A 12,968-nucleotide genomic window follows, 5' to 3' on the forward strand; every position below is an offset into this window, starting at 1 on the left:
GGGGGAAAGAGGGGGACCATCTATAGAGGGGGGAAGAGGGGGACCATCTATAGAGGGGGAAAGAGGGGGACCATCTATAGAGGGGGAAAGAGAGGGACCATCTATAAGGGGGGAAAGAGGGGGACCATCTATAAGGGGGGAAAGAGGGGGACCATGTATAAAGGGGTAAAGAGGGGGACCATCTATAAAGGGGGGAAAGAGGGGGACCATCTATAGAGGGGGAAAGAGAGGGGCCATCTATAAGGGGGGAAAGAGGGGGACCATCTATAAGGGGGGAAAGAGGGGGACCAGCTATAAAGGGGGAAAGAGGTGGACCATGTATAAAGGGGGAAAGAGGGGGACCATCTATAAGGGGGGAAAGAGGGGGACCATCTATAAAGGGAGGAAAGAGGGGGACCATCTATAGAGGGGGGAAAGAGAGGGGCCATCTATAGAGGGGGACAATCTATAGAGGGGGAAAGAGGGGGAACATGTATAAAGGGGGAAAGAGGGGGACCATCTATACGGGGGGAAAGAGGGGGACCATCTATACGGGGGGAAAGAGGGGGACCATCTATACGGGGGGAAAGAGGGGGACCATCTATAAGGGGGGAAAGAGGGGGACCATCTATAAAGGGGACCATCTCCTATAGGATTAGCACCCTCCTCTCCTGACATCCTCTGTGCTGCTGTGACCTCCCCTATAAGACCAGCACCCTCCTCTCCTGACATCCTCTGTGCTGCTCGGACCTCTCCTATAGATCAGCACCCTCCTCTCCTGACATCCTCTGTGCTGCTCGGACCTCTCCTATAGATCAGCACCCTCCTCTCCTGACATCCTCTGTGCTGCTGGGACCTCCCCTATAGATCAGCACCCTCCTCTCCTGACATCCTCTGTGCTGCTGGGCGCTGTGACCTCCCCTATAAGACCAGCACCCTCCTCTCCTGACATCCTCTGTGCTGCTGGGACCTCCCCTATAGATCAGCACCCTCCTCTCCTGACATCCTCTGTGCTGCTGGGACCTCCCCTATAGATCAGCACCCTCCTCTCCTGACATCCTCTGTGCTGCTCGGACCTCTCCTATAAGATCAGCGCCCTTCTCTCCTGACATCCTCTGAGCTGCTGTGACCTTGGGGGGGGGGTCAACATCAGGGGACCAGGTGAGGTGGCAATATGTTTATTGGGGGCAGTGGAGGTGGGGTGGGCAATGCTTACTGGGGTAGCAGCAAGGGACCAAACATTATGTTTATTGGGGCCAGCAGGGAGGGGAGGCAGGCAGTGTTTATTGGGGACAGTGTGTGTGTGTGGGGGGGGGGGGGGGGGGCAGTAGCGGATTATAATGTGGGCAAATTGACTTGGGGGGGGGGGCAGGTTGGGTGGAAAGCCCAGGGCCCAGGGTACATTTAATCCGCCACTGACTGCATATGCTGTGTATAATACTGTATATGCTGTGTATAATACTGTGTGTGCTGTATATAATACTGTATATGCTGTGTATAATACTGTATGTGCTGTGTATAATACTGTGTGTGCTGTATAAGTACTGTATATGCTGTGTAATGTATAAGTGCTGTATAAGTACTGTATATGCTGTATAATGTATAAGTGCTGTATATAGTACTGTATATGCTGTGTATATGCTGTATTATGTATAAGTGCTGTATAAGTACTGTATATGCTGTATAATGTATAAGTACTGTATATGCCGTGTATGTGCTGTATAAGTACTGTATTATATCTTTATATATGCTGTATGAGTACTGTATGGGCTGTATTATGTATAAGTGCTGTATAAGTACTGTATATGCTGTTTAATGTATAAGTGCTGTATATAGTACTGTATATGCTGTGTATGTGCTGTATAAGTACTGTATGTGCAGTATAATGTATACGTGCTGTATATAGTACTGTATATGCTGTATAATGTATAAGTGCTGTATAAGTACTGTATGTGCTGTATAATGTATAAGTGCTGTATATAGTACTGTATGTGCTGTATAAGTACTGTATATGCTGTGTATGTGCTGTATAAGTACTGTATGTGCTGTGTATGTGCTGTATATAGTACGGTATATGCTGTGTAATGTATAAGTGCTGTATAAGTACTGGATATGCTGTGTATGTGCTGTATAAGTACTGGATATGCTGTATTATGTATAAGTGCTGTATATAGTACTGTATAAGTACTGTATGTGCTGTATAAGTACTGTATGTGCTGTATAAGTACTGTATGTGCTGTATAATGTATAAGTGCTGTATATAGTACTGTATATGCTGTGTATGTGCTGTATAAGTACTGTATATGCTGTATAATGTATAAGTGCTGTATATAGTACTGTATGTGCTGTATAATGTATAAGTGCTGTATATAGTACTGTATATGCTGTGTAATGTATAAGTGCTGTATAAGTACTGTATCGCTGTATAATGTATAAGTGCTGTATGTAGTACTGTATATGCTGTGTATGTGCTGTATATAGTACTGTATGTGCTGTATAATGTATAAGTGCTGTATATAGTACTGTATATGCTGTGTATGTGCTGTATAAGTACTGTATATGCTGTGTAATGTATAAGTGCTGTATATAGTACTGTATGTGCTGTATAATGTATAAGTGCTGTATATAGTACTGTATATGCTGTGTAATGTATAAGTGCTGTATAAGTACTGTATCGCTGTATAATGTATAAGTGCTGTATATAGTACTGTATATGCTGTGTATGTGCTGTATAAGTACTGTATGTGCTGTATAATGTATAAGTGCTGTATATAGTACTGTATATGCTGTGTATGTGCTGTATAAGTACTGTATATGCTGTGTAATGTATAAGTGCTGTATAAGTACTGTATCGCTGTATAATGTATAAGTGCTGTATATAGTACTGTATATGCTGTGTATGTGCTGTATAAGTACTGTATGTGCTGTATAATGTATAAGTGCTGTATATAGTACTGTATATGCTGTGTATGTGCTGTATAAGTACTGTATATGCTGTGTAATGTATAAGTGCTGTATAAGTACTGTATCGCTGTATAATGTATAAGTGCTGTATATAGTACTGTATATGCTGTGTATGTGCTGTATATAGTACTGTATATGCTGTGTAATGTATAAGTGCTGTATATGCTGTATAATGTATAAGTGCTGTATATAGTACTGTATATGCTGTATAATGTATAAGTACTGTATATGCTGTGTATGTGCTGTATAAGTAGTGGATCTGCTGTGTATAGTACTGTATGGGAACTGTGTGTCTTGTATGGGTGCTGCATGTGTATGGTATATACTGTGTGCATGGGGGGTGAATAGTGCCATGCTTATAGAATATTCTAGCCTCTGTATCCGACATGCTCGTCCTGGGTGCTTCGTACTGTGTGTTGTTCTTGCACACACCTCACCCATTGTCCATCACGTTGTGCAATGTGATGGGTGTAAACACTCTCCTCCTGGGCTGCGGACAGCGAGATGTTGTGTACTGGTTTGTTCACCCACAACACATCTCACTGTGATGTCAACAAAGCCAACCACCATCCCTCTGCCCTGCTGTTTACTATACAGAAGCACAAGGCCTGACAGTGACCCCACAATGTCACCCGCCGGGGGCAAACTCTCTGCACTTAATGTAACCACGTACTGTAACACACTGCACACCCAGTGACCGTGCTCAACCCTGCACTTAAAGGGGGAGTTAACAAAAAAAAATCTTTTAAAATCAACTGGTGCAAGAAAGTTCCAGAGATTTGTAATTTACTTTTATTTTTTTAAAATGTCAAGTCTTCTCTGCTGTATGCCCTGCAGGAAGTGATGTATTCTTTCCAGTCTAGAGAGCAGGAGAGGTTTTCAATGGGAATTTGCTGCTGCTCTGGACAATTCCTGACATGGACAAAGGTGGCAGCAGAGAGCACTTTGTCAGACTGAAGAGAATACACCACTTCCTGCAGGACATACAGCGGATGATAGGTACTGGAAAAAATTTGAATTTTTTTTTTTTTAATAAAAGTAAATGACAAATCTCTGGAATTTTCTGGCCCCAGTAGATTTGAAAGAAAAACATTTTAGTGAACTACCCCTTTAATACAATATATATTTAAATATTCTTCCCTCCATGATGGGAGATATGTGAGGATTAGTAAATAAATAAATTAAATAATAAGCTGCATCCTGAAGGGTAAACAGTTTCCTTCTTGTTTATGTTCTTTTTAAATGTAAATATTATCAGTTGTAGAATTCATAACAGGGGTTTCTGGTTATCTCTCTCTCTGCATATATATATATATATATATTATATACATACACACACACACACACACACACACACACGCACACACACGCTCTCTCCCATGATATAATGAAAGCTGTATGTAAGCTTCTAATAGACATTAGGGGGAGTATCACATGGGGGTTGTTATGGTTTCAGTACCTCTGCTTGCTGTCAGTGGATGAGTGGTGACTGGTGTTTTCAGATAGCCTAGACATGGAGACAATCCTCCGCACATCAACAGTAGCTGTACAGATCGCTCTCCGAGTCCAGGATGTTTAGATCACAGAGCATTGTCTACACTGGATACAGCTGAGAGCAGGACTAGCTATGTACAATGTACCAGTCTGGGGTCCAGGCTCACAGAGCATTGTATACACTGCATACAATTGTATCACCCCTGAGCTGAGGGCAGGACTGGTTGTATACAGCATATACAGCCTTAAAATGTAAACAACAACATTGTCCTTTATTATCAGAAAACAGAGATCTTGGAAATGCTGAATTGTGCACAGAGTGATAATAAGCTGGGAGAAGTGTGAGCTAGGAGAGAAGGTGGCAGGCGCCTCACTGGCCGGGTATATGATATGATATTCAGGATTCGTGTATACAGCAGCCATTACTATTATTATTGATTTATAAAGCAAACTTGATTCCAGAGCGCTATTTTGTGATTGGCTCCTGTACAGCACCATTACAATAAACACTACACTGGGGGGAGCCGTCTGTGTCACTAGTGCTGCAGCCTCCCCTGATGTCTATATAATACATGTTACCATTAGAATAGACATTACACTGGGGGGAGCTGTCTGTGTCACTAGTGCTGCAGCCTCTCCTGATGTCTATGTAACAAATGTAATCATTACAATGGACATTACACTGGGGGAGCTGTCTGTGTCACTAGTGCTGCAGCCTTCCCTGATGTCTATATATGACAGTTACCATTAGAATATACATTACACTGGGGGAGCTGTCTGTGTCACTAGTGCTGCAGCCTCCCCTGATGTCTATATATGACAGTTACCATTAGAATAGACATTACACTGGGGGGAGCTGTCTGTGTCACTAGTGCTGCAGCCTTCCCTGATGTCTATATATGACAGTTACCATTAGAATATACATTACACTGGGGGAGCTGTCTGTGTCACTAGTGCTGCAGCCTCCCCTGATGTCTATATAATACATGTTACCATTAGAATAGACATTACACTGGGGGGAGCTGTCTGTGTCACTAGTGCTGCAGCCTCCCCGGAGGTCTATATAATAAATGTAATCATTACGATGGACATTACACTGGGGGAGCTGTCTGTGTCACTAGTGCTGCAGCCTCCCCGCATGTCTATATAATACGTATTATCATTAAAATAGACATTACATTGGGGGCAGCTGTCTATGCCACTAGTGCTGCAGGTGTGGCACCCTGTAGCAGAGTGATCACTGATTGAAAGTTATCCCTGCTCCTTCTGCTATATTGTTCCGTGGCTGCAGCGCTAGTGACTCAGACAGCTTCCCCAAGTGTAATGTCTATTCTAATGGTAACATGTATTATATGGACATCAGGGGAGGCTGCTGCACTAGTGACATAGACATTACATTGGGGGGAGCTGTCTATGTCACCAGTGCAGCAGCCTCCCCTGATGTCCATATAATACATGTTACCATTAGAATAGACATTACACTTGGGGAAGCCGTCTAAATCACTAGCGCTGCAGCCTCCGCTGATGTCTATATATGACATGTTACCATTAGAATAGACATTACATTGGGAGCTGTCTATTCTAATGGTAACATGTCATATATAGACATCAGCGGAGGCTGCAGCACTAGTGACACAGACAGCTCCCCCAGTGTAATGTCTATTCTAATGGTAACATATATTATATAGACATCAGGGGAGGCTGCAGCACTAGTGACACAGACAGCTTCCCCAGTGAAATGTCTATTCTAATAGTAACATGTCATATATAGACATCAGCGTAGGCTGCAGCACTAGTGACACAGACAGCTTTCCCAATGTAATGTCTATTGCCTAATATCACTAGGAATGCAGTGTGAGCAATATGTAACTGTGCCAGGACCAGGGCTTATGCAGCCCTGCAGTTCCCAACCCAGCCACTGGTGACAGGCAGCAGAGAGGCAATGTTGCCCCTTACTGCTGCCACTCAATGTACAAAAAAATACAACTTTTTAATAAATTTATATTTGAAATATATATCATTTTAATAAAAAACAAAAGTAAATAATTCTGCCGGAAAAAAAAAAACATTTAAGAGGAAGTTCCCAATGGTAAAATGAATGATTCTTGGACATATCGCCTCCCTAAAGGGATTAATGTATAAATGGTCAAAAAAGTCCCATCCACCCCAAAATTGTACCAGTAAAAATTACAGCGCAACCCAACAGGCACCGACTCGTGACTCGTGACCTCATGGGATTAGGGGGGTTACTGGACGTGGTTCACACCCCACCATGAATGATGAGGTTACATTGTAAAGGCTACAATTTAGTCTGATCGATCAGACTGATAGAATTCTATGTGTCATAATAACACCAAGGACTAATGCAGTATAGATACAATTCTGAATTCTTCCAACAGAGGGCACCAGAGAGTAAGCTGTTCTACTTTGCAGTTTTAGGCGTTCTCCTAAAACAGTGCCTCTCCTGTCCTCAGGATTTATGTGATATTACAACATTCGCTTCAATGGAACTGAGCTGCAATACGACCGACAAACTGAGGACAGGTGTGGCGCTGTGTCTGGGGGGGGGGCATGTTTTCCTACTCCTGGATGACCCCAGTGGAGCACAGCATGGCCTATAGGACTCTATACATTACCCTTTTAGTCCTGACAATTCTCTGCACACACTTATATTTTTTCAGCATTTATTTTTGGATATATTTGTACATTTTGTGAACTTTTTATTATATATATTTATTTATTTTAATTTATTTTTATAGTCTATCCTTGTCCTTCTTCCAGCAGGTGGCGGGTTACATACCTTCACATTATCCAGTACCACCAATGGGCCGTTGACACCGCACACTGTCCGGTAACCTGGAAACAATAAAGAGAAGTATTATTGGGATTTCCATGTTCCTTTATGATTTTCATTCATTTTAAAGGGGTAGTTACAAAAAAAATTCTTTCAAATCAACTGGTCCCAGCAAGTGCCAGAGATTTGTAATTTACTTCTAAAAAAAAAAAAAAAAAAAAAAAATCTCCAGTCTTCCAGTACTTATCAGCTGCTGTATGTCCTGCATGAAGTGGTGTAATCTCTACAGTGTGACACAGTGCTCTCTGCTGCCACCTCTGTCTATGTCAGGAACTGTTCAGGGCAGTACCAAATCCCCATAGAAAACCTCTCCTGCTGCCCAGATTGGAGAGAATACACTATTTCCTGCAGGACATACAGCAGCTGATAAGTACTGGAAGACTTACTTCACTTTAGTGATCACTTATATGCCTAGAGACAGTGCTATATAGCAATCTGATTGATTGCTAGGGGCAACTGAGACAATTCTACTGTACACCAGTTTGATAAATCCCCCCTCCCCCTCTATGTCTATTTCTCATAGTCATATCAGTTATTGAAAAACTAAAATGGTCACATACACCCTAAATAAATCAAATATTATTATTAATAATAATAATAATAGATGCCAAAATGTATCTAAAAAGGAAAAGTGTTTAATAGTTCTATGTATTCTATAAAACCTGTAAAAATATTCCTACAGCTTCATCAAAAGAATAAATGAAAAAAGTTATGGCTCTAAAAATAAAATAAAAAACAGTTTGCCACAAAAATAAAGCAAAAAGAATATAAAACAGTAAATGATAAAGTAGAAAAAGAATAAGAATTTTTTTTTTTTTTTTTTTATTGGGGCATACAGCATAATCATTGCCATAAAAACAAAACCTAACACATCTCCAACCTCAACAAACATAAACATTTTTCAACTTGATGAAAAATTTAAGGAAAAAAAATGTTCTTATAAAATACAGATGAAAAAATAATAATAATAAAAAAAATCACTGAATATACACACAGGGTGCTCCAAAAGTAGGAGTAATGATACTTTTGGAGCACCGTGTGTATATACATTATTGTGTCAGACTAAAAAACAAAACATTTCCTGCAGGACATTCAGCAGCTAATAAGTATGAGAAGACTGGAGATTTTTTAATTGAACTAAATTACAAACCTGTATAACTTTCTAAAAAAAAGTTGATTTGAAAGAAAAAGATTTTCACTGGACAACCCCTTTAATGTTTGTATGACAGAACTAATATGCTTTGTACATAGCTAGTCCTGCTCCCAGCTGTATCCAGTGTAGGCAATGCTCTGTGAGCTTCAGACTGATACATTGTACATAGCTAGTCCTGCTCCCAGCTGTATCCAGTGTAGGCAATGCTCTGTGAGCTTCAGACTGATACATTGTACATAGCTATTCCTGCTCCCAGCTGTATCCAGTGTAGACAATGCTCTGTGAGCTCCAGACTGATACATTGTACATAGCTAATCCTGCCCCCAGCTGTATCCAGTGTAGACAATGCTCTGTGAGCTCCAGACTGATACATTGTACATAGCTAATCCTGCTCCCAGCTGTATCCAGTGTAGACAATGCTCTGTGAGCTCCAGACTGATACATTGTACATAGTTAGTCCTGCTCTCAGCTGTATCCAGTGTAGACAATGCTCTGTGAGCTCCAGGCTGATACATTGTACATAGTTAGTCCTGCTCTCAGCTGTATCCAGTGTAGACAATGCTCTGTGAGCCTGGACCCCAGACTGATACATTGTACATAGCTAGTCCTGCTCCCAGCTGTATCCAGTGAAGACAATGCTCTGTGAGCTGAACATAATAGCAGCAGATATGCATATCTAATAGTTTCCTACAATGTATCAGTCTGGAATCCAGGCTGTAGAGCTCACAGAGCATTGACTACACTGTATACAAACTCCTTATTGCCTTGGTGAAGACTGAATATATAATAATAATAATAATAATAATAATAATAATAATAATAATAATAAAAAAAGATGTGGTTTATTTACTTAAAACTAGAGAATCCCTTCAAAGAAAAAAAAAAGAGAAAAAGATTTGTTAATATTTTAGTTTTAGATTTTCTACAAATTATTATGATACATTTATAGTGTGTGTGTGTATATATATATATATATATATATATATTGGAGATCTCTTCTGTTGGACGATGTAATTCTTATTTTTCGCATTTTATTTATTTGCTTTTGTAGTGAATAATATTTTTGTACCTTTTTATTATTTTGTGATTTCCCCTTTATTATAGGTTTTTGTTATTTCAAAAAATCCCCCGAAAAGTTATTTCTCCTTCTTCTCTTTACTTCATCTTTTATTAAGTTCTTACATTTTCTACCAAATACCGTAATAACAACATAAATTTGTCAATTCTACAAAATTCCCGGACAATATCCATCTGAAAAGAGAGAATTTCAGTCATTTGTGGATGGGGACTGGTAATAAAAAAAAAAAATGAACAAAAACTAATTTTTCCAGCTTCATTCCTTGTAGAATTGGAGCGTGTGGGTGGGCTGTGTTTGTAAGGAAGGTAAAGTAAAAAGCTGTTGTGAGTGATTGCCAATTCTGTAAGGAGGGAAAAAAAGTCTTTCAACCTGACCCCACTGCACACACCCACCCAAATTTCACAGTTCCTGTCACATATAATCACCATCAGCCGCAGAATAAAGTCTTATTAACCCAAGTCTGAGCGCACAAAGGAGTCACCAGCTCCACACTGCCCAGCCGGGCCTATTGTTACTGCACCCGACATATGGGACCATAATAGAGAGAGAACAAGAGATAGATAGGAGATAGATAGATAGGAGATAGATAGATAGATAGATAGATAGATAGAGATAGATAGATAGGAGATACATAGATAGATAGATAGATAGATAGGAGATAGATAGATAGAAGATAGATAGATAGATAGATAGATAGATAGATAGGAGATAGATAGATAGATAGATAGATAGATAGATAGATAGATAGATAATCCACAAAGGCAGCAGCACTCCAAGTAGTAGAGAAAACGTTAAAAAAAAATGTATTTACATCCCAAGTACAAAAACAGCTACTTATGCACTTAGGATGTGAATATTTTTTTCCATGTCTTCTCTACTACTTGGAGTGCTGCTGCCTTTGTGGATTATCTATCTCCTTCCTATCTGTGAGTGTGTCTCTCTCTCTTCTATCTACTATCTACCTCTCCATCTATCTCCTATCTATCTCCTATCTATCTATCTATCTATCTATCTCCTATCTATCTATCTATCTCCTATCTATCTATCTATCTCCTATCTATCTATCTATCTATATATTATCTATCTATCATCTATCTATCTCCTATCTATTTATCTATCTATCTATCTATCTCTTATCTATCTCCTATCTATCTATCTATCTATCTCTTATCTATCTCCTATCTATCTATCTATCTATCTCTTATCTATGTATTTATCTATCTCTCCTATCTATCATCAATCTCTCTCTATCTAGGAATCTTTCTACCGTCCCAGGACTCCTGATTTGTTAATTGATTCCTGAACTGTGATTGACTCTTGGGGATTATCCGGACGGATCTGTCCACTTGTCTCTAATGTTTTATAGACTTGATCTCCTTACAGTAAGTGCCCATTATCTCTCTATTACACGTCCCCCCCCCCCCCCCCCCATAGGATCAGAGAGTGCAGTCGTCACCACATGCGGTTGGTGTTAGTTTGGTGACTTTCCTATGTAACCATGTTGTGATTATCCAGTCACCGCCATCCATCTACTTTTATCCATATTTGTACACCGCGGCCCTAGGAGGTGACATTGGACTTAGTCGCTGGTTTAGTAGAAACCTCTGCAGGTTTCTCTGTCTCCTCGCTATATTTCTCAGGGCACATCAGCATTTGATAGGATTAATTCTCTCCATGATATCAAGACCTTACAATCTGATCAGAATTCATAAACCTGCTCCCTCCGCAGTCAGAAAAGAGACCCGTAGGAAGTTTCAGACGGTCCCTGGAAGTTGGTAGCCTTTCCGCTCTCTCATTTGCCCTTTGCACCAGAGCCATTGTGAAATGTGTCAGTCTGGAGCGGTGTTGACAAGCAGGCCGGCCTATCCGCAGCCAGCGGCCCCTGTGAAAAGCCCGGCAGGGAATCTCATGCTATGCCACTAATTAAGACTGGAGCTCAGGGTTCCCATACACACCTGCACAGTCATGTGAGCGAGAAGAAGAAAGACCTATAGAAAGGCCCGAGCTGACCAAGCGTGAAGAGAGACAAGACTGCAACAAATGGTGGGGAGGAGCGGAGGGAGGGGGGGGCACCGGGAGGCCTCGCCAAGACAGACACAGCCGCCGATACTCCATTGGGCTTTTCACTCGCAGGAAAAGATTAATTTGCAAGTGTCGATGCTTCTTTTGTTGCTGTCCCATTTGTGTGGCCTTTGTTTCGGACATTTCTCGGATGCGGTACAGGAGGACACTTTTTTTTTATGGTTCTAATGGCATCACCTACATGTGCCAAAAAAGTGTCTGCGGCAACGTGGCCGAAGCTCCCAGGTGTTCTTGTTCCCAAATGAAGGGGCTTAGGAAGAGACCGAAGTGACTCCGCACAGGGCCCCCCGCCCCGGCCGCACAGAGAGGTTACAAAGAGACGGAGAGACGTTCTCCTCAAGGTGGATTTTTAAACCCTGGAACCATGACATACAGTAGCGCCCACTAGGCCTCATAGTTCTGTGATGTGACCCCCCCCCAAAAAAACCATAGCTTTGTAATGTGTCCCCTAAGGTCCAAACCCCATAGCCCTGTGGTCTTTGATGTCCCCCCCAGGAGCCCGGACCTCATAGCCCTGTTATGTGTGTTCCCTCAGAGCCCAGACCATATAGCCATGTAATGTGTCCCCCTCGGGGCCCAAGCCCCCTAAACACTATGATGTCCCCCTCCCCGGGGCCCAGACCCCATAGCCTTGTGATGTCCCCTCCCCCGAGGGCCCAGACCCCATAGCCCTGTGATGTCCCTTCCTGGGGGCCCAGACCCCATAGCCCTGCGATTCGTCCCCCTTGGGGTCCAGACTCCATAGACCCCTGATGTGCCATTCCCGGGGCCTGGACCCCATAGCTCTATGATGTGTCCCCCAGGGTTCAGACCCCATACCCCATAGCCCTATGATGTGTCCTGACTCCTCTCCAGAGTATCCCCAGGTCCCAGACCCTAGAGCACTGTGATGTGCTCACCCCCAGTACTCGGATCCTATATCCCAGTACTGTGTCAACCCCAGGGTCTGGACCCCATACCCCTGAGATGTGCCCTCCCGGAGGCCGGACCCCAGACCCCTGAGATGTGCCCTCTCGGAGGCCGGACCCCATACCCCTGAGATGTGCCCTCCCGGGGGCCAGACTCTATAACCTATGATGTGTCCCTGCTGGGGCCCACACCCCAACCAAAACCCTTTAATTGTCCCCCCAGACCCCTGTGACGTGCCCTCCCTATGTCCATGTCCTGAGTGATCTGGCTCCTTTCCATCATAGACAGCAGAAAGGTTTTCAGCAGTTTGCTTTACAGCAGCTCCTATATCCACTATACACTGGCAGTGACTATTAGTAGCCGTATCTAGCTGATATCTCAGCCGTATGGATAGCGGGTAACCAGTATACAGGTCAGCACATGGTGATGCTTACACAACTCTCTGATGCCAAAAT

The 12,968-nt window shown here is 42.3% G+C and overlaps 1 protein-coding gene across 1 annotated transcript in view; it reads right to left on the bottom strand.

Moving 5' to 3' along the window:
* ATP6V1B1 (ATPase H+ transporting V1 subunit B1) overlaps positions 1 to 12,968 on the bottom strand; it is a 44,971-nt gene that overhangs the window by 24,201 nt on the left and 7,802 nt on the right. Inside the window, exon 2 of the mRNA XM_069976299.1 lies at positions 7,238 to 7,293. Within this exon, the coding sequence (XP_069832400.1) occupies positions 7,238 to 7,293 (56 nt within the window). The remainder of the gene's footprint in view (positions 1 to 7,237; positions 7,294 to 12,968) is intronic.

The sequence above is a fragment of the Dendropsophus ebraccatus genome, chromosome 7 (assembly GCF_027789765.1).
Source record: "Dendropsophus ebraccatus isolate aDenEbr1 chromosome 7, aDenEbr1.pat, whole genome shotgun sequence".
NCBI lineage: Eukaryota > Metazoa > Chordata > Amphibia > Anura > Hylidae > Dendropsophus > Dendropsophus ebraccatus.